Genomic DNA, 23,276 nt, shown 5'->3' with positions numbered 1-23,276 from the left:
ACTCTGTTTATAATATAAATCACAATATTAAGTGTTATGCCCATTAAGTATTCGGTAGTCGCACAGCATAAAATATCCTGGATGCTGTACAGCTCAGCTTCCATTTAACTATATTCCTTTATCATTATAACCACATGGATATCATATCCATTATTTACTGTAATGTCATAGCCCAGATACTAATCTTATTCTTCTGGATTTGGACTGTTTCTTCTGCTCTCAAGTCTGTCCTTTAGTCCTGATGTTGCATCTTTCTGAGCTGTTATGGCTGTCTTTGATCTCACTAATTCCCAGTAATTTCTTGGTAAACTGTAGGACTGATGTCTTTGAGCCCATTCAGATTTGTCTTCAGGGGATTCACCTATTCCCATGTCCAACAGTACCCATTTCTCTTCTTTTGGATTTGAGATAGACATATCTGTCCTTCCATTTAAAAGCCAGTCTAAATGGGGACCCCCATTTGTACCTCATTTTGTCCTAAGAACTGTGGTTACCTGGTATAGTTCTCTTCACTATCTAAGGGCTGAGGTGGCCAGATCTGGGAAAATGTGTATGGACTGCTTAAGAATTGTCGGCAGTTCAGCTCTCTCCCTCATCGCCCTCAGTATTTTATCCTTGTCTTGATAGTAGTATAAATAGATAATCATTTCTCTTGGTCTGGAGCCTACTGAGGGCCTGGGGAAAAGGGATCTGTGAGCTTCTCATTATGAATGCAATCTTTATTGCCACATTTTAATGTGTAATGGAAAATATCATCCAACATGGCCAGCAGATTTGTCTCTTCAGTCTCCTCTTGAACACATTTAATCTTTATGTTATTCCTGTGCTCTCTAATTTCTACGTCCTCCAGCTATATTTTTATTTCTTTTTCTCCTTTTGCAATTATTTGGATTCTTTCCTCTAGATTAGTAATGATGTCTGATTGCTCATTTAATCCCATTTCCACATCTGATATTTTCCCATTAATCTTATTAATTTAATGTTTTGTATCTATTGTGAGCCAGGACTTTTCCTCTCATCTCCTTATTCATCTTTTTGATTTCTATATGTAGGGCCTTTAGGTCAGACTCAGTGACTGCTGCTTCTCCACCCACATCCATAGTGTGTTTGCTGGAGGGGCAGTTACTCTCTTCCACAACCATGTCTTCATTTGGGAGAAGGGGAGGATTTCCTTCCTTTCCCAGACATCTAAATCTTCTTGTCTTCCATCCTTGCTTGTTGTGACTCTCTCAAAATGGCTGCTGCCATACTTCCTCCCCCAGCCACAACAAAACAATTTTTAAAAAAATTAAAACCCCCTCATTGCACTCATCCCCTGTACCTTTACAGCATAATGAGGGTCCAGATCAACATCTCCAAGCTTAAAGAGTAATTTTAATATATTTTGCAGCCTAATGGCAATGGATTCCGTTGCTGGATTTTCTCTTCCAGAGGCTGCTCTCTAGGACTGGGATCTGCCCGCTCCCTTTAGCCTTCTTTTTCTGATTTGCATATTTAGGGCACAGATCTGTGGATTCAGGTTGGCTTAGTTCTTTTTATCTTCTTAAACTTCTTTAATTTATTCTCCCTTTATTGTAAACAGGTGGATTAAGCTACCATCTTGTTTTCTAGTTTAGCCATGCCCCCTTCTTTCTATGTCAATTTAAGATGTCTCTCTCTCTCTCTGCTCCAACAGTGCAATGCAGCTCTGTGTCTCTCTCACTTGTTTCAACTATGCCAGTTTCTAGCACTATGACTCAAATCTTCTAAGTCAATAACTTCCATCTTGACTGGTAGAGTTTTAGACACCAGACCACAGGTGCCATCTTTCTGAGTTGCTGGGAGGTGGTCGACCCCCACCCTGTCCTAGGCCCCACCACCACTACACCCCTTCCTGTCTCTTCCCGCCCCTGCTCCACCCCCTCCCCCAAGTGCACGCCACTCTCAGTCCTCCCCTTCTCTCCCACCGCCTCCTGCATGCCTGATCATGCCTCCTGAACAGCTGATCACCAGCAGGCGGGAGGGGGAGCTGATCAGCAGGGCCCACCAGCAGGCAAGGAGCTGGGGGAAGAGCTGATCGAGGGGGCTGAGCACCCACTATTTTTTTTCCCGTGGATGCTCCAGCCCTGGAGCACCCATGGAGTCAGTGCCTATGCATCAGACTATTCCCTCAGGCCTTTATACACTATTCTAAAACTATTAAAACTGGTAAAACTACTAATCTACAAGTTATTTAAGAATTAATAGAACTATTTACAATTATTTATTTAGAACAAGGTCAGAGATTAGGACACTAAAGTTCCAACCCAGACCATGCGGCGATGAGAAAGAACTGAAGAGGCAGTCAGTCCACCCCAACCTTTATGGCCTCGGTCAGAAGCATGAGGCGAGCCAGGGAGCATGCGCGGACCAAAAGACACTACTTTCAAAATTCTCCGACTCTGGGTGCCTGGTGCGCATGCATAACCCACAACAGGGACCATCACTTGAAGAAAGCCTCAGATGGTTGGGTGGTCTTGTGAGCCCAAGATGCAACCCAAACCAAAACATTAACACGGCTATATTATCAGCCTGAGCTGCTAGCCTGAGCTCTGCTAGCATGAGTCTGTCTTCCTGGCCTGGGAGGCTTGCTCCCGGGTGTAGTGTAGACATTTCCAAATGACTTAGGAGTTTAAGTCCTACTGACTTTCAGACAGGCTCCTAAGTACTGAAGTCGCTTTTGAAAATGGCACTTTGGAGACATTTCATTGAAAGGCAATGGGACTAAGACACTTTTGAAAATATTACCCAAAACCCTTAATATATTTACTTTAATACAGTATTAATGGGAACATAACTGCTACTACAGTCTTTTGTATCCTAGTTAAAATTCTGAACATTTATGGCTGCATTTCCTGACCTCACAACATGTGTCAGTCTTCTCTCTAAGGTATATGAGTTCTGTATCTGATCAGCAGTCAACTACCCTGAGAGTTTTTCTTGCATATATTTCTTTTAGTGAAGGTAGCTTAATATTTGAGGCTAAGAAACAGGAAACCCAATAAGGAACTAACAATATTAAAAGTATATGTGCTTACCATGGTCTTTGACATCAATTTCTGTATTTAAGTTTACTGTCTCTGGTATGGATAGTACATTTATATCATTCTTCTCAGGCCTTTTACCCTGACTGGAGAAAAAGTTGTGCAAGACCTGTAAACCCAAGAGTCAAATAACAATTATATAATATTAAATGCTCACTAGGATTTACTAATACTTATGATTTTTACAAGTTTTAATACTGCTAATGTGTATATAGTTGTGCATAGTAACAAGTGGAGTTTGCATCAGTTCAAAACAAACACATTAAATGAAATTATAGCTTGGTTTTACATACTCAATTTTGCAAACACTAATTTTTAAAATGTAACTTGTTTTAAACCATACTGGAGATAACAGAGTGAAGAGAAGAGGAAATTAAATATTTCATTTTTTTGGCTCAAGGAATATTAAATAATAAATAAATACATTTAAAAAAATACATTTAAAAAAACAGATTCAGTAGGATATTTTCTGCTTAAATTTACTCACCATAGCAATTCTCTCATCATGTTGCTTTACTCCAGATATGGAATCATTTCCTCTAGCTGAAATTAAAAAATAATTCAATTCACTTGTACTTATGTAGCTGATAAAATGCTCTGAAATATGTAAAATATTTATTTCTGTCTAATACTTAAACAGTTCAAATCTGTGGACCAGTCATTTAAAAAGCTTATGGGTGAAATTTTGTCCTGTGCTTTTAAGGGTCCTGAGGGGCTGTTTAAGTTACAGCAGTCTCCTTGGACTGCACTGCAGGTGACAGTAACTCAGAATCAGTACAGTGCTGCATACTGTGACTCTGCTCCCAACATGCCCCTAATGCCAAGGTTTGCAAAGGGGTCCTCTGAAAACAGCTTTACTGCTGGTCTTACATAATTTCTGCCCTTGGGGGAACTCCCCCCAGGCATTATGAAGAGCTTTTAGAGACCCTATGGACCATTCCAACTCCTATGGATGGCACACAGGGGCAAGAGTTGGGGGAGAGGGTGTCAAGATTTCACTGTATATTTGGAATACACAGGATATTTGTAATAATCACAGTGAAATAATATGAGGCTGATGGATTGCAGTAACTATTTGTTTTTAGGTTTAGCAAGAAACTATTGCTTGATAAACCTGTTTTCCTTTTGCATTGTTATTTCTGTAGTAGAAACCAAGCCATTAAACACTTTACGCATCATTCTTAAATTGATCAGTATATGTGGATTTGGAATGGCTCTATGAAAATCAGCTGTAAACATATTTTCAAAACAATTATGAAAAAGTTGAAAGACCATCTGGATAACATGCTAATCTTTCACCTTTAGAAACAGACACAAATGAAATAAATGTGATGGTCTCAACCTAATTCCAGAGTTGACATCTACCCACATCACAAAAGCTGCCACAATTTAGCGTGATTGTTTCCGATACTGCACACCAATGAAGAATTGGAGTGTTGTCACTGGAAAAGCTGTAACAGGAAAAGTAATGATCTATTTATTAGTCTTCCACTTACATAAACAAAAATCTTTCCTATAATTCTACTCCAATTTACCCTCATCTTGTTAAAAATACACAAATATAGAAGAGAATTTATTAGTGTTAAAATATCATACTTTATTTAGAACACCTGAGCTTAGAGAAAGACTTGAATTTTGCATTTTAGAAAAGAAGTCATTCTTACCCATCTCCAAAGAAGGAGGACATCTGTTGGAAGTAAATGAATAAGGATGGGAAAAAAAAATGGGTGGCACAATGCCTTCAGCGAGGTGTAAAAAAAATAAAACTAAAGATTGCAGTAGATCAAATCACAACTACAGAGGCTGATTTCATGTTTTAAAAATGGGACATCAGATAAAAAAACTGAACATAAGCTATCTACAGCATGTTTTATCATACAGTCTTATATGTCCTGCTTCCTTAAAATAAATTCACAACTTCAGTATTTTAATCCCTTCACCACTTACTGGACTTGTCAGTAATTCTAAAGTGAACTTTAATTCAAATAAATTGACTATTTGGGAAAAAAAGTATTTACTAATATTTGTACAGCATCATAAATACTATAATAATTAAGATGTTAGGCAACACTGGACAAGCACTTTTGCTGTACGTATGGGATGATGGACTAATGATCATTTTATAGCTATATAGTGTGCTTCATCCAGATATGTCAGAGTATTTTATAAACTGATTATACAAACTAAGTATATTAGTTCATCCATCAATGACATACAAACACATCTGAGATCAAACATTGCAGCTGTTTGGTTTTGTATTTAATCTGAAAGACTGTGCCCCCAGCAGCCCAGTGCCCATCAACCCGTTGCGAGCACATTTTTTCCACACTGAATTTATGGGGCAAATTAAACCTACTGAATCACCAATACCACTTACTACTGAATCTTATTTCTCCTGGAAATATTACATCCAAGTGTTGACCCAGCCTGACATAGTTTAGCTTGACCTTATAAAAATCACAGCTTGAAGTGGTATAGATGCAGGCAATCAATGTAACATGTTAATCTTTGTTCCTATAAATGTTGCTATGTTATTCTGTCAGATAGGATGCTATTATTATATGCCCTGAGCCCTGATATAAAGGAACTAGCTTTTCAAAGAGCAACAACACAGTTCAGGTTCACGTTTTCCTTTCAGGATGATGTTGTCAAAAACCAACTGCTACTGCTCAGTTATGGACACCACTTTACAGCAAAGACAAAGCTGTCATATAAATACCATATAAACATCCAGTTTACTCTTCAGTCACGTGTTCCTGGGATTATAAAAACATTTAAGACCACTATGTTAACCTTGAAATACCACACACTTTTAATGTTACCTATTATCACTGTTGCACTAAGCGTAGGGGGTGTGGCTAAAGAACTTGACCAAGACATATCTGGATCCACTTCTGCTCCCAGGCCTTCAGAAATACATTTTGGTGTCTTAACCTAGAAATACATCAAATCATTTTAAAAGTATATTTTAAAACAACACTCTTGCTTAGATGCCTGGCTGGTGCGTCTTGCTCACATACTCAGGGTCATACCGATTGCCAGCTCTGGGGTCAAGAAATCATTTTCCTCTACTTCGGATTAGCAGGGACCTTAGGTTTTTTTCATCTTCCTCTGAAGCATGGGGCATGGATCACCTGCTAAGATCACCTGAGCATGTCTCACCTTATTAATTCAATGCCATTGAAAGAGGTTCAGGCATTGATAGTACCTCAGTATCTTCTGTTCTCTACCTGTGGTACACAACCGTTTGGATTCTTTTAGTCTAGCTAAAGTCATTGGGATCAACAAAGGGCATCTTGTTGGAATGTAATGGTCTGTAATATACAGAAGGTCAGATTAGATGATCTAATGGTCCCTTTCTGGCCTTAAAGTCTATGACTCTAAACCCGGAAATAAAATGCTTACCTCCAAAAGTTTAGGTGTGCAAAACAAGCGTCCACGTGCCACTGAAAAACATTTAGAAATTAGAAAAAACATTTAATTAAGTCATCCAATGATCTTTAGAGATAAATATTTTTGTTAGTAAGAGAAGGAGCACAGATACTCACCAGGAATATTATTTCTTTGTGGTGTTCTGTAAATATCCCTTAAAGCTGCTGGACTAAATAACAAAATCAAAGAAAAAAATTATTACTTATCAAACTTAAATGGTAAGCTTTCCTAATAGACATTATTGTACACTCTATTATATTGCCTTCACACACAAAAATATTTGCAGTTTTACTTTAGCCATATGGGCCATCAAAACAGAACTCATGGAATATTTAAGATCCAGTGACTTTGCATGTGATAATTACAATAAGGAACAATGAAGCTATTCCATGATCAGTACCAATTTTCATGGGTTTCTACCAACTGTTTAATAAATGCTTTGATTGAACTGTATTAAAATCTGGCATACAAGCTTGTAGTCCAATTGTCATTTTAAATTAACATACTTCACTACGGAAGTGTCCTACAGTTTCAGATACTTAGGCCCGATTTATCTGAATGAATGAATAAATAAATAAAAAGAATTGTAGAATTTGAAATGTTGCAGGGACTTGCACCATTTGTCATAAACTAGTTCCTTTACTAAACAAATTTTATGAATAGTGCATTGTGTTAATATGTTGCAGTTAGTATTTTATGGTCATTGTATCAAATGCTAAGAATTTGTGAAGTTGAGATGTCAACTAAAGCACCCTATGCACATAATGCTACAATTTAAAAATAAAAAGGAAATAGAGTATTTTAATAAAGTTTCTTAAGAGTCCAACAAATCTAAAATAGGGGGAAATTCCAAATATAGCTGATAACCCATTTGCAAATCACTCAGCTATGTATATATACTTTAGTGCTTGTATATAAAATATGCAAGATTATCCACTGTTCTGAAACTCTAATGTTTCCATCCATGTGCTAGCCAACAGTTTTTATAATATAATTTCAATTTAAATATAACCCTCCTATAAAATATATTAAGTCAAATATTTTTGAACATTTCATTTTTAAAAGTGTTAACATCCATAACATACCTTACACTGAGGGAGGTATTGAGAGGTGAAAATATTTCAGTTGTTTGATCCAATTTTGTCTTCATAACACGTGGACTTATTCTATGTTCTTTGTCAACCAAACTGACTTTGCCTGCAATGTATAGTATATACAGTAGATAGTTAACCAAGTCCTGCATATATAACTATTTTGATTCTGAAATTTAAAAACAAAAACTTACCTTTTAAAATGTACATAACTAAGCCTTAGTTTTTAAAAAGAAACATTGTTCAATGTTACTTACATTTCTAATAATGAGCCTTTTGATCAAGTTGGAATACGTTCACAAATTCTAGTCAAAATGACAATACATGCACAGAACTTCAGTTAAGTTCATTTAATAAGCCTCATTCTTTTTTAAAAAATATTTATTAAATTTATTCTGTATTTATCTTCACTATAGATTATGTCAGCTAGGCAAAGGAGTCAATGTGCAGTATCACTGAATTTCCTGTTACTACAGGAGAAATGATTTTTGCGGGAACCCATAAAGCTCCTTCACAGATATATTGTACCAGCATTCTCCCAGGTCTGCACAAAAAATAAATTTCTTGCATTGAATGAGCTAGCATAAAGAAGAAATATTTTTGGTTTTATGTACAGTGCCAGACAGTACCGATTTGTATTACAAGTGTCTCATGAACAGTTGAGAGTTAAGAATTAGTAAATGAAGAAGAGCATTTCCACCTTGGCCATTGGAACCCTATGGGCTAAACTGCGAACCTCTTGGGTGGTGAGCAGTTACTCATACGAGTTGTCCCATTGACTCTGATGAGACTACTTATATAAGTAACTGCTCATTGGTGTGAGTAAGGGGTTCACAATCTGGCCATATGATACTAAGGTATATCCTCGAACCATTACACAAATGTATGTAAAGCACTGAAATACAAAACAACTCAAATAACGCTTTTAAAATGGAGGGCCATAAATTGCCCTGATTTACATCTTGTGCAATGCTATTCTGACTTGCTGAACATCTTTAAAGGCTTTACTGTAGAATCTAGGTAAGCCTCTGATATATGTCAAGAGATCCAGCTTCAGCAGAAGCCAATATTTGAAAGGAAGGACACAAATTTACAGTAAATGTACAAATCAGATATAGTAGCAATGGATGCATCAGAAATACCTATGCAGAAAACATTTTTATAGTTCATCTAATTCTGATCCAAGAGGCATAGATGCTAGAACTTCTAGATATGTCAAAACTTGAGTGAAAATTGGCATATACTTTGAGGAAGACAACAAGGTACAGTCTTAAGTGAAATGCTACCTGAAAAGAGAGAGAACTCTCTTTTCATATTGAAGATTTTATTCACCAATATGGCTACACTCCATAGCTTACAATTTTATTAATTTAACAACAAACTTACATCTATATGCAACTTACACGTCTTGATTAGAAATGTCAGTGAGTGCCCCTAGGACTGCACTAGACCTCAAATTGGCAATAGCCATTTTCTATTTAACCCAAACCAGCAAACTAACTTTTTAGAATGTTTATACATTAAATACAAACTAGTTTTACTTTTTAAAAAATAGGGTAAGCAAAATTCATTCTTGGGCTCTCCCTAGATTTGGCACCTAGCAACTCCAAGCTTCTGTTCTGCTGATATAAAGAGTGGTTAAAGCACTGGAAAAGATATCACACCCAATCCTGCAGTGAGCTCTGTGTGCATGGAGCCATACAGAGCTCACTGCAAGAGTGAATTCATTGTAATGAACAATTCTGCACTTATACAGGGTGAATTAGAGGGCCTAATACTGTATGTCGTTTTCGTATTTAATGTCTGTGATAGCATTATCTACTGCAATTCTAATGGGAAGTTATAATAACGAAATATAAAATCTCTCTTTTAGGGGGCTGTGGGAAGCTATAAGCACTTTTACTTCAAATCCCGGTACTCACCTGCTTCTATTTTCTTCTGACCCAGTTCTTTTATTGGAGAAGACAAAAGTGGCAATGTTGCACTCTGTTCTTTGAAAATCATTGGAGTTGATGCCAACTGGCTATATGTAGAGGGCTTCCCCCTTGGAGTTTTAGCAGCACTTTGATCAAGCCAGTCAGCTGTGTATTCAAGTTTCTCTGATGTTTCAGATTCATAGGGTGGAGCTTCTGTGCTGAGTTCCTCAAACCAGTTGAGACTTATTGGCCCTAAGTCTATAAAGAAAAATATCACATTATTTTTATATGTAATTAAACCTAGCCTTATATATATTTGAGAAACTCTAACTTTATGTTAAATTGTCTGAATTCAAATCAGTTTAATGCTCCATGAAGGACATTATACAATAGCTGAGATTGGACAATACTGGACATTTAAACCAGCCTGTTATAAAACCCAACACCACTCCTCTAACCATACATTTTTATATTGTAGTACTCCTTCCAATTTTGATGTTGACTCAACATCAGTTTTGTCAAAAATCAAAGAATGTTGACTAAACTACTACTGTGGCTTTTTACCAAAAGAACAGTTACCCTTCAGTAATTGTGGCTCTTCAAGATGTTGTAGTCTGTGCGGATCCCACTGTGGTGCATATAAGCCTCATGCACATGAGCTTAGATTTTTTTCTTTTTTTGGGGGGGGTGGGGGGGGACATCAGTGTCAGCCAGGGCAGCACACCTATGCTGTGCCTCCTTGTGCTGCCCTATGCGGGCATAAAGGGCAGAGGAGTCACAGCCTTCCCTTAGCTCCCTCACAGCTCAGAGCCCATGTTAGCTGAGACTCTGAAAACAGGAAGGAGAGCAGGTTGTGGCATCCACACTGACAACACCTTGAAGAGCCACAGTTACTGTAGGGCAAAGCAACTGTTATTTGCGTACGTCAGTGTGGATCCCAATATATGTGAATGGCAAACAGTGTCATCTCTAGATAGTAGGAGTATCACAGCTGCATCCGTCAAACAGAGATAGGAGTACTGCTCTTCCAAACTTGCCGACTGATCTACTAGCTAAATCCAGTGCATAATGCTTGACAAATATGAAAGGGTGGCGCCATGTGGCTACCTTGCAGATTTCAGGTATCAGTGTATTTCAGGAGTAAGTCGAGGATGTTGCTTGTGCTCTGGTGAAGTGAGCCTTAATCGTCAGAGTGAGAGGCACATTGCCCAGCTGGTAACCCAGTGAGATATAAAACATAAGCCATTTAGACAATCTTTACAATGGCCTGGTCCTCGGAGCAACCAGCTATGACCACAAACAGAGGTGGGGACAGTCAAAAGATTTCTGTCAATATCACATAGTTCATAGCTTCTTCTCCCCTGGTGTGGAATGTGGTTTTGGGAAGAACACAAGCAAGTTAACTGATTATTTTAAGTGGAACTCAGAAGTTACCTTTGGAATGCATTTTGCATGAAGTCTCAGTACTTCTTTGTCTTTATGGCATTAAGTATATGGGAGTTCTTCTATGAGCGCCTGAAGCTCACTTACTCTTCTGGTCAAGGTGATGACCAACAAAAAGGCAATTTTGAGAATAAAACAGTGGATGGAACACTCCAAGAGATGCTAAAGAGGTGCGGGGACTGACTCCATAAATTTTAGGAGGAGGATGTTGAGGTCCCATTCTGAAGTAGATACTTTCCTCATGGACTATATTTTCTAAATAGACAATCAACCTAATTCTCAATTACTGAGGGACAATCTCCACTCATTGATATACTTTGCTTTCCACAACCAAATCTCTGTACAACTTTTCATAAGCGATGTACCCAAGAATTCGGATTCTAATATCTAAACTGTATTGTTAAATCTATTCACCTAAATTTGGGTTATTGCTGATTATGTACTCTATGTATCATGTTTCAGAGTGGTAGCCATGTTAATCTGTATCAGCAAAAAGAACAAGGAGTACTTGTGGCACCTTAGAGGCTAACAAAATTTATTATTATGCTCAAATAAATTTTGTTAGTCTCTAAGGTGCCACAAGTACTCCTCGTTCCTTCTGTGTGTCATATGACTTCTAAAAACTAACTTTGTATTTGTGGATAATCTAAGCACTATACCCAGATGTACAGACACTCTTTCCCCAACCTATGTATTATATAAATTTTTTTTAACATTACCTTTAATAAAATTTTTAAATCTCTAACCAGTGATTAAGCATGCATTAGACTCTTAAGAAATTCTGACACTATCAAATGAGAGAAGACTAACAACAACTATCAGTGAATGATACACTGACAGTGCTCCCAGCTAGATCTTGACATAGCTAAATGAAAATCCAGAGTGTTTCAGCTACAGCAAATAGTCAAGAAACTTCAGTACTGCGGCCTGCAGCAGGTCTTGGCCACATCGGGCTGCCAATATTAAGAACCTTTTCCATTTGAAGGTGTGGATAGCTTCCTGCTCTGTGCCAATGTTTCCTGAACATGCCAGGTGCAGTTCCTTTCTGTGATGCTCAATCAGCCAGCATCCAAGCCATCTGGTGTAGTGACCTTGGGTCTGGGTGGAGTACTTGAGCTGATCTTTGATGACAGGTCTGAGCAATCTGGGAGACTGACTGGTGATCACGTGGACATCTGTAACAAATCTGTCAGCCAAAACTACCTCGGCCAGCAGGGAGTTATGAGAATGAGCATGGCCTGGTCTCGTCTAGCTTTGGCAATCACCATGGGGATTAACAGAATTTGTGGGATAGCATATAGAAGGACTTGATTCCACTGCAGAAAGAAGGCATCTGGTAATGATCCAAGAGTCATGCCCCCTCTGGAACAGAAGTTTGAGCACTTGGCATTGTCCTTGATGGCAAACATTGGTCAGCAGCATCCCCTACTGATGAAATATCAATTTGGAGAGCAATTTCTGCAGTGTCCTCTCGTGGTTGGTGATGGACTGCTCAGGAAGTTCAGTGCGTTGTTGAGTCTTGCAAGGTGCAGAACTACCAGGATTATGGCATGTAAATTGCCATCTTAAAACGCTAAGGTATTTATATGCAGTTCCATATCTCTTGCATCTGTAAGCGGTCCAGGTGGGCTCCGCAGCCTGTCCCAGATGCAGCAGTCACTAATGCCCTGGATAGCAACTGGGCCACAAATGGCACCCCTTTTAGGGCATTGTCAAGATGCAGCAAACAGTTCAGCACCGCAAGGACACAAGGAAGTATTAGAACCTTCTTTGTCGGTGACTTTGCAGGAGAATAGAGTGACCAGAGTCAGAACTGTAGCAGTCTCCAGAGAATATGGCAACCAGCATCACATAAATATAAGAGGGCACATGGCATAATGCTGCAAGTCAAATCTGTACCATTGTAGCCAGGTGAAATTTAATGTATTCAGTAATGTCTGAAGGGAGAGGAATCGGTCCTTAGAGTTCATAAGACACAGAATCTATCCTGGACCCTATCTCTGTGATGAAATAGTGACGATTTATCATATTTCTCCAAGCAGCATGAGGGCACAACTGAAACTTGTCAAGGTCTCCTGATATGATCTGCCTCTCATAAGCCAGTCAACCATATATTATATATATAAAGGCAGTACCTTGTACTGGTAATGATTTGATCTCAGCATAAATCTCAGGTAATTCCTGTGGGCTGAGTGGATGGCAAAATTGAGAGTCACAAGCCAGTCATGAGTCTGAAGCAAGGGAATGGTGAAGGCAAGCGTTACCATCTTGAATCTGAGGCAGCATATGAATTTGTTTAGTCTCTTCAGGTCTAGCATAGGACAAAGAGAATGAGGGAATGCCAGAAGTAGAAGCCTCTTCCCCAGTATTCCTGGGGAACCTCTTCTGTGGTTCCTAGATGAAGGCCACTTCTTTTTGTGGAAAGCTCTCATTAGTAGGGTTCCTGAAGAGGGATAGAGAAGGATATGGCAAGGTGCCAAACACAGCAAATGGATGAGGTAGCCATGGGTGAAAATGTCCAGCACTTATTTGTCAGCTGTAATCTTTGACCATGCCTGATTGAAGAGAGTAAGAATTTCCCCAGGCCGACTCTGGAATGGCCTTGATGAGGCTCTCAATATCCCATCAAGCCTGCTCCCTCTCACAGGGAGCCTGGCGTGGGACAGAGGACGACAGGTGCCTCCTGGTGTGACAGGGCCACTTTCCAGGTGGTGTTCCAGTTGGTGACTGAGGGAGTAATATAGCATTCTGTGTCTTTGTGGGAGCTGGTACCAAAAGGGCTTATGGTATGGCACTGAGGTATAGACCCCTAAAGATCTCAGCATTGCACTCAAATCCTTGAGGGAATGGAGTGCATTGTCTGACTGCTTGTGGAAGATCGCCGTGCCTGCAAAGAGTAGGTCCTCTTTTGTCACCTAGACTTATTTCAGAATCCCAGATGCCTGTAACTAGGAGACCTGATGCACTAGGACTTCCTTAGCCATGGATCAAGTTGCTGAATTAGACTTGTCTGTTGCCCCTTGTAGTGCTGTTTTGGTACTATCTCCCTCCTTGATGGTGTGTCTCAGCTACTCCCTATAGTCCTACGGGACCTTTCACAGAAGTAGATCACTCTCTCCCACATCAGAAAACTGTATTTTACAAACAGTAGTTTGCAATGTATACTGGAGGGAGGATAAAAGTAAGGCTTTGTACTGTAAATGCCCAGTTTCTTGAGGGCCTTATCTTTTGTAGTTCCCTTTGCGGCTCTGATCTTTTCCTGGACTGCAGATACCACAAGTGACCCTGGTGACAGAGTGCTAGATACACTGGAGGGTAGGGATAGGATACAGAGAGACCTAGACAAATTAGAGGATTGGGCCAAAAGAAATCTGATGAGGTTCAACAAGGACAAGTGCAGAGTCCTGCATTTAGGACGGAAGAATCCCATGCACCGCTACAGACTAGGGACCGAATGGCTAGGCAGCAGTTCTGCAGAAAAGGACCTAGGGGTTACAGTGGACGAGAAGCTGGATATGAGTCAACAGTGTGCCCTTGTTGCCAAGAAGGCCAATGGCATTTTGGGATGTATATGTAGGGGCACTGCCAGCAGATCAAGGGACGTGATCGTTCCCCTCTATTTGACATTGATGAGGCCTCATCTGGAGTACTGTGTCCAGTTTTGGGCCGCACACTACAAGGATGTGGAAAAATTGGAAAGAGTCCAGCGGAGGGCAACAAAAATGATTAGGGGACTGGAACACATGACTTATGAGGAGAGGTTGATAGAACTGGGATTGTTTAGTCTGCGGAAGAGAAGAATGAGGGGGGATTTGATAGCTGCTTTCAACTACCTGAAAGGGGGTTCCAAAGAGGATGGATCTAGACTGTTCTCAGTGGTAGCTGATGACAGAACAAGGAGTAATGGTCTCAAGTTGCAGTGGGAGAGGTTTAGGTTGGATATTAGGAAAAACTTTTTCACTAGGAGGGTGGTGAAACACTGGAATGCGTTACCTAGGGAGGTGGTGCAATCTCCTTCCTTAGATATTTTTAAGGTCAGGCTTGACAAAGCCCTGGCCGGGATGATTTAGCTGGGGATTGGTCCTGCTTTGAGCAGGGGGTTGAACTAGATGACCTCCTGAGGTCCCTTCCAACCCTGATATTCTATGATCCTATTCTATGATTCTATGAATTGGTTTGTTTTACAGTTAGAAGGGAAACTGGACCCATTTTGCTAAAAACAGCAATATAGAAGTTTAAAAAATAAGAAGTCCTTCTCAAAATGAATAAATCACAAAATACAGTATATTTGGAAAAAGAGTCATGACCACTAGCACTTCTGAACCTAGAGCGGGTGGCAACTTAAAAGTGAAATAATTTTTAACATTGACATATAAGAGACTAAGGCCTTGATAACATTAAAATATTAGAGCATTTATGAGTCTTGAGCCATTATTAAAACCATTTGGAAATTACAACCACATCTTGTGGATAAAGAACATAGGAATCTAAGAAGACAATCAAGTTAAACTAAACTCTTCATTGGGATATAGAGTGTATTGCAAATGCCTACAGAATACAGCACCCTGAAAATGCCTCTGATTACAATATGCTTTCAGTACTTTATTTTACTCAAATGAAATAATAGCTGTACCTGATTCACTGCATCGTGCCTTAAATATTTCAAAGAAAGTTGGTCTTTCCACAGGTTTGTCAGCCATTTTCTTTTCCATAACATCACTGGTATGCTTGTTAAAGAAGCCTGCAAAATTATATCAAAATGCTTTGATACTCAGCTATCCTAATGGCACTGCCAGGTAGGAGTCCATGGCTTCCATTCCTATCAGGGGTCAGCAACATGTCCACACACAGACACAAGTGTCCATGGTAAAAATTTTGAAGTCTGTGGTAATTTTTCAAAAAATTGAATGACTGAATGACAACTCCCCCACCCCACAATGTCCATCACTATTAGCACAATAATTTTCTCGAGTGTCTGTCACACAATGTGGTGGTGCCAACTCCTGATTCCCATTTTTTTGCTCCTCAGGGAGTGATGTAAGGCAGCACACACTTAGCCCAAGGGAATGACCTTTCCTAGCCAATTAGTTGTGGTGATAGATTATAAAGAGGGTTCCATCCAGTCCTACATGGCAGAATTATAGCTGCAATGTATGCACTCAACACAATAATGGGCATAGCATAAAAACCTAGACAAAAATAGTATGATCTCCAGTGTGTAAAGTTTCACAGCAGGGAAAGGAAAAAGAACTCAACTCTATCATAGAAGACAAGAACACCATGCAAAATACACAATACTTTGGAAAAGTTTTACACTAAATGAATCAGTGTTTACAATGATTCTTGATTAATAAGGTATATCACTTTCTATATAATTAGGACATATATACATAGTGAGATCTGAAAGGCTGTTTTTGCTGGCAGACGCATCCACCAAATAAGAATGTAATTGAAATTGGAATGCCAGCTAGACAGAGACTGCCAATTTCAAAAACATACATCTGTATTGTTGATTTTTTTTAAACTACTGCTACAAGTAACAACTAAGATTACTGTAGCAATTTTTCAGTTTATTTACTTTGTGCAATTGAAAGCATTTTAAATAGAGTCTATTTTATTGTTTCCTTTTGGATAGTCTGTCAATTTCAGCTATGTGGCTCTCTCTGAGTACCAGGGGAAACAAACATTTTTTAAAGTGGGAAAATGTTATTACAAAACCACAAAAATTGGCCAAGGAACTGAAAGATAAGAATACTTGAAAACTACTTGTAAGTTTTTAAAATTACTAATTTAAAAGTTAAGGCCTTTTAATTTTCAAATGTTTGACTCTGAAAATTTTTACCACATGCATTTATGTGATACTCCTTTGTAAAATAAGTTTTAGAAGACGGTTGATCTTATTTTACACCATGGGTCTGTAACATTATCACTGATGAACCATGTCGTTCCTCGATTTGCCCTCAAAATCCCTGCATACAGAATTTACTTTTGGGGGGATGCAAGGATGATAGTTAGTATGTTCAAAATATGCATTTTCATTTTATTTTATTCAGAAAAATTCTGTATGTTGTCTACACAGGCACAGAAGGGAGCCAAATCCCAGTGTGGGATGTTGCCTCAGAAGTGCTTTGTGAAGTTTAGGCTACATTCACCCTACTCTAAAAATAACACAGAGAGCGAGAGAGACCCATTTTATTCCTGCTTAACTTCTATGTGACCCTGTACAAAAGGACAGCTGATCAGAAATCCCCCAAACTTTCTCCCCCTTCCCCAGGATGACAAGAAACACCTTCACTGGGAATAGATTTTAGAGTCAGTATTTTCTGTGTATATATAAAGTCTGCTGCAGTTTCCACGGTATGCATCCGATGAAGTGAGCTGTAGCTCACGAAAGCTCATGCTCAAATAAATTGATTAGTCTCTAAGGCGCCACAAGTACTCCTTTTCTTTTTGCGAATACAGACTAACACGGCTGTTACTCTGAAACCAGTATTTCAAATGTAATACAGATGGGAGGAAATAACTGGGCCACCCTCACTTCCCTCTAACACTCAGTGCTTTGAGCAGGGGATTGGGCTAGATGACCTCCGTGGGTCCCTTCCAACCCTGATATTCTATGATTCCCCTTCACTGGAGAGCATAGGAGAGAGGACATCTACAGCAGGAATCATCTCCCACATGTGCGAGTCCAGCGCTCGGGAGGAACTTTTTAAATATCAGTATTTCCAACTGGCAGCAAGAGGGAGGCAGAGTGACCGGGAGGCAGTCCTCTGTGCCTCCACCCACCCCGCCCCCTGCCACCCTGGGGGTGGAAGATGGAGGCTCCCAGGGATCACAGAATCTCAGGGTCGGAAGGGACCTCAGGAGGTCATCTAGTCCAACCCCCTGCTCCAAGCAGGACCAATCCCCAATTTTTGGCCCAGATCCCTACATGGCCCCCTCGAGGCTTGAACTAACAACCTTGGGTTGAGCAAGCCAATGCTCAAACCACTGAGCTATCCCTTCCCCCATCCTATGCGTGCCTGAAGGGGAGAGGAATCAAGTCCAACCCCTCCCCTGCCCGCCCCCGGCGATGCCCCCCCCATCCAAGAGCAGCCCCCGAGAGAGCCCCTGCAGACTCGCCGCCGGGAAGCGGCCACCGGGGCCCGCACACGGAAGCATCAAGCCCCGCCGAGTCCCCCAGCAGACGCGGGGCTAGCCCGGGACGCGCCCCGCACTTGCCTCAGCGCCGCCGCTTCCACAACATTCATTCGCCGCGCACAAGCGCTGGCGCCAAATCCCCTTGCGCCTGCGCCGCGAAGGCCGTTTCTAACGCCACACCGCCGGCTTCCTACTGCGGCTGCGCTACAGTCAGCGCGGGAGGGTGGGGCTGGGCGGCAGCGCCGCGCTCCGCTCCCAATGCGGGCTGCGCCTCTGCGCGGGCGGGGGGTGAAACGCAGGTTCAAGCGTGAGGGCAGGATTTAGACAGGGGAATTGAACGGTTATTGTCAGATCAAAACACACCGCGCCGTACATCCCCCTAGAGAATAACACCCAGCAACACCCCCTGGAGAGAGACTGAAACACACACAGCAACACCCCCTAGAGAGAGAGTAACACCCAGCAACACCCCTTAGAGAGAGACTGTAACACACACAGCAACACCCCCTAAAGAGAGCGAGCTAGCGAGAGTAACACCCAGCAACACCCCCTCTAGAAAGACTGTAACACACACAGTAACACTCCTCTAGAGAAAGAGGGAGCAGCTGTAACACGCAGCCACATCCCCTGAAAAAGAGACTGTAACACACATCGACATACATCCTCCTAGGGAGAGAGACTGTAACATACAAAGCAAACCCCCCCTAGCGAGATAGACAGTAACACACACAACAACATCCCCCCTGTGGAGAGAGACCATAACATGGGGGTCATAGGCGAACTGAGAATGGGTTAGAGGAAAAGTGGAAGTAAATTCTGGCTGTGGGGAAGGGGGACTACAGGGATAGGGGAAGAACCACATTGTAGGATGGGTAGAGGAAGAGACAGGCAGGTATATGTTAGGGGACAGGGTCAAAAGGAGGAGTTAGGCAGGGAAAGAAATATCTGTGACCTCTAAACACACTTCCTTCCACAATCTGAGAACCCAAGATTCCTGCATCCCAGCTTTTCTCTGTCATCTGCAAATATCTAGGTATCCCACTGGTAATATGTGTGTCTTATTCCTCTGTAGTGGCTGGTCCACAGAGAGGAGGATAGCCTACTACAAGTATCAGTTCCTCCATTAGCTCAAGTGGTAGAAGTCTGTACAGTGGATGTAAGAGTCCCAGATGTGCGGATGACCCAGGAGGAGGGTCAATATGGTTATAAATGAAAAAAAACAACTTGAAATTTCCACTTTAAAAAATAAGCTATGATAAAAGAAAGCTAAAGTTGCAAAGTCATGTACTCAAAATCTAGGAAATTCTAGTGTTAAGGGTTCCTGTGCAATCTTCATTTGGCTACTTGTGTGTATGCATATGTAACCCTTCTGCCAGGCCAAGTTGATAGCAGCAAGGGCCGGGTTCAATACACAGGGGTTCCCTCTCATTAAAGCAAATGCAAAACTGGCTCGAGCCCCCACCCAGTGACCTGGGAAAATCTTACACACCCCCTGGGCGCCTCAAGGAGGCAATACTTCCCCTCTCGCAAGCACAGAGTCTTGGTGTAGTAGAGAATCTTTAATAACATGAGGCAAACAACATCAGCATTAAATTGGGGAAACACCACAACTAGTGTTCATTAACCAAACCATGAACACTGACCCACCCCAGAAAATTTGGGCCACATCCTTTCCCTCAGGCTCTTGAGTCCCAGAACCCAAACGTCTCTTGAGTCCAGCAATCCACTAATCGCCCAAAGTCCAAAAAAAGTCCAGCCCCGGAGTTCAAAAGTTCACCTGCAGAGTGTTACTCCCCAATCTGGCTAAAATGTGCCTGGGTGTGGGGGAAAGAGGTAAGGGGCACCTTACGTGTCCTGAAGCTGACTGCCCCACAGGGCTCTGCTCCGCTCCACCACGACCGGCTCTGCTCAGCTCACCGTCTCACGACCGGCTCCGCTCAGCTCGCCGTCTCACGAACACACCGCTGTCTCACGACCGGCTCCAGACAGCTCGCCGTCTCACGAACACACCGCTGTCTCACGACCGGCTCCGGACAGCTCGCCGTCTCACGAACACACCGCTGTCTCACGACCGGCTCCGCTCAGCTCGCCGTCTCACGAACACACCGCTGTCTCACGACCGGCTCCGCTCAGCTCGCCGTCTCACGAACACACCGCTGTCTCACGACCGGCTCCGCTCAGCTCGCCGTCTCACGAACACACTGCTGTCTCACGACCGGCTCCACTGCACACTAGAACTTCCGGCTCCCCCCTACTTGACACAGTGCTCAGTGATTTCAGCTCTCAGTGATTTCAGCTCATAGTAGTGGGAGCCTTAGTGCTGGTGCACTATAAGGCTGAAGTGAATTCAGCACAATACCTGTAACAAAACTCTTAATAGACCCAAAATTAGCTCTGACATTCCACAGTGGAGAGAGACAGAGGTGCAATTGGTGCTTCAGGCCCTCACAAAAGGGGCCTACACCACCAGGCACTAATACCTGTCTCAAGTCTCTCTCAATTCACAGAGTTTTGGAACCCATGTCCCTTGCCTAGTGAGTGCTACTCAGTTGATGGTGAGTCCTCCATCATAACAAAAAGGCCAAGTACAGTTCCAAGCACAGTTCCCATAATCAGGGTACTAACAATTTATTCTTCCCGCCCCAATAACAGAGACACTGGGGATCCCACAGCAGCCAAAGTGACGATTTGGGCAGTTATGGCCTCATTCTAGGCAGGGTGGGTGTGCCTATGCAAATGAGATCAGCCCCTGAAGTTCTTTTCCACAACTTGCCACACCTCACCACCAGATGTCAGGGTGGAGCCCACCCTGTCTCTGCTTACACATATCTCTAACTACATAATCACATACTATTTTTCCAGCCATGTCTGTATGTCATTCAGTGACATTATGGATGGTGCTCACTGAATGAGCAGCTATTTAATATTTCTGTTTATCCTCATCCCTCAATGTGTGTCCCCACCATACGCTAACTGCAGAATCATTTATTTACTCTTGACAACACAACTCACTGGGAGAGGACATCTTTGTCCAGGTCCACATGACCAAAACTGAAAGGAGGATTTAGCTTCCAGAAACTCTTTTGTCTCAGTACCTCCCATTAGAGACTACAGTGTTTACTTTGTGGATGTATTGCATGAAATTGTCCATATAACAACAGTCTTAACAAAAACAAATTTTATTCAAAATAGAAAGAACATATAAGTAAAATAAAATTATTTGCTTAATGTATCTACATTTTTACTTCTCATAAACTAGAGTACATAAGGTATTCTCAGCTTCATTATAGATAAAAAAGAAAGTAAATGGTTTACATCCTTTGAAAGCAAACCCCTCTCTCTTGCCACTGTCTAGTAACTAACTGCCCTTTATGTCCAGAGATCTCTCTTATCAGAGCCCTCCCACCCAGGCCACTATTACCATTTCCCATCACTTACCTACACACAGAGTAATAATATAAGAATTGCCATACTGGATCAGGATCCATCTGGTCCAATATCCTGTCTCTGGCAATGGCCAACACCAGATGCTTCAGAGGAAGATGCAAGAAACCCTACAGTAGATGTACCAATGGGCAGAAGAATAAGCCCCCCTATAAAGGTCTCATCCTAATCCCTACTAGTTAGACATTGTCTTAAGCCCTGAAACACAAGGTTTGTGTCCTTTTCAATACTTTTTGTTAGTATTAATCAGTATAACTCTGCATATTCTTGTTATCCATAAAAGCATCCAATCTTGCTAAATTCTTGGCCTCAACATCCTGCAGCAATGACTTCAGAATCTAATTTCAACTTGTGCGCATTAAGCAGAGGTCTTAACTGAGGTGGCCACAATGATGCCTCATCTTTCCTGAATTGGTACAGTTAATTTAGAACTCTATAAGGTGTCTGAATAGTAAATTTTTCTCCTCCAATGTGCAGAACTTTGTATTTCTCAATATAGAATTTAAGCTGATATCGTGTTGCCCATTCACCTACCTTGGTTAAGTCTCTCTGCATTTCCTCAGCTCTCTTTGGTCCTGACTAATATAATAACTTTGTGTCTTCTACAAATTTTGCTACCTCTTTGACAAGGTCCATCACAAAAGGCTTTTGAGCAAAGTAAGCAGTCATGGGATAAAGGGGAAGGTCCTCTCATGGATCAGTAACTGGTTAAAAGATAGGAAAAATGGTAGGCATAAATGGTCAGTTTTCAGAATGGAGATAGGTAAATAGTGGTGTCCCCCAGGGAAGGGGTTGGAAGAGGTGGGGCAGGGGCGGGGCCTCACGGAAGGGGTGGAGTGGGGGTGGGGCCGGGGCAGCAGTGAGGATGGGGGTGGTCAGTGGTGCGGCCCTTGGGCCAATGTACTAGTCTTCATGTGGCCTTCATGGTCATTTGAGTTGGAGACCCCTGTTTTAGACCTTGACTGATTTTGGATTCTCAGAGTGGCTTGTAGCGCTTTTTATAATTTGCAGGTAGCTAAACAATTGCAATCCTTGTTGATTATGGGGATATTACTGAAACTATAAAGCCTTTGTTGCAATGTTTTCTACTTTGGGCAACACTTGAAGATCATTAGGAAGCTACATGCATTTAGTGTAAAATGCTGTAGCTTATCTGATTAGTGGAGTGAGTCAGTATGAGGACACCTGTGTTAGGTGAACTGCACAGAATTCAGGTATACAGTGCTGCTGTAGCTGTGTAGATCACAGGATATCACAAGGACAAGGTGAGTGAGGTAATAACTTTTATTGGACTAATTTCTGTTGACAAGAGAGACAACCTTTCAAGCTTCACAGACCTCTTCCTCAAGTCTGAGCTTTGTGCAGCTTGAAAGCTTGCCTCTCTCACCAATAGAAGCAGGTCTAATACAAGATATTACCTTACACACCTTGTCTCTCAGGTGCAATTCAAAATATTGGTTTAAGCTATAAAGGTTTTCATGTTTACAAATATTACAAACTATAGGTAAGCTATCAGGTGACATCCAGGGCCTATTGCAGTCAATGAACATCTTGCCTTTGACCTCAGTGGGGCCAGAATTTCACTCATATTGTTATACAACACATTTCATTCAAGGTCTGAATATAAAGTAATCAACAGTTTACTTGAACATGTGAAATATGGATTTCCCTTTCCACCAAAGACACCACAACATTACTTTAGTTACAAGAAAAGAACCAAACTCATAATGAATTTTTGCACGTGTGGA

At 41.3% G+C, this 23,276-nt stretch overlaps 1 protein-coding gene across 6 annotated transcripts in view; it reads right to left on the bottom strand.

The window, feature by feature from the left end:
* The window catches only part of BRCA2 (BRCA2 DNA repair associated), a 96,911-nt gene extending 78,641 nt beyond the window's left edge, over nt 1–18,270 (bottom strand). For 4 of the 6 annotated variants that reach the window (XM_073341432.2, XM_073341459.2, XM_073341451.2 and 1 more), the window contains exons 1-9: nt 18,166–18,270; nt 15,578–15,685; nt 9,508–9,759; nt 7,580–7,691; nt 6,611–6,663; nt 6,468–6,508; nt 5,885–5,996; nt 3,550–3,605; nt 3,057–3,171 (exon numbers count right to left, since the gene is read on the bottom strand). In XM_073341432.2, the coding sequence (XP_073197533.2) occupies nt 3,057–3,171; nt 3,550–3,605; nt 5,885–5,996; nt 6,468–6,508; nt 6,611–6,663; nt 7,580–7,691; nt 9,508–9,759; nt 15,578–15,656 (820 nt within the window). In that variant the 5' untranslated portion in view covers nt 15,657–15,685; nt 18,166–18,270. Of the gene's footprint in view, nt 1–3,056; nt 3,172–3,549; nt 3,606–4,361; nt 5,860–5,884; nt 5,997–6,467; nt 6,509–6,610; nt 6,664–7,579; nt 7,692–9,507; nt 9,760–15,577; nt 15,686–18,165 lie in introns of those variants that run through there. The other 2 variants (XM_073341469.2, XM_073341479.2) reach the window with 2 other exon arrangements.
* Between the last annotated feature and the right edge of the window lie 5,006 nt (nt 18,271–23,276).

Source organism: Lepidochelys kempii, chromosome 1, assembly GCF_965140285.1.
Source record: "Lepidochelys kempii isolate rLepKem1 chromosome 1, rLepKem1.hap1, whole genome shotgun sequence".
NCBI classification, from domain to species: domain Eukaryota; kingdom Metazoa; phylum Chordata; order Testudines; family Cheloniidae; genus Lepidochelys; species Lepidochelys kempii.
This window is presented reverse-complemented; position numbering and strand designations above follow the sequence as displayed.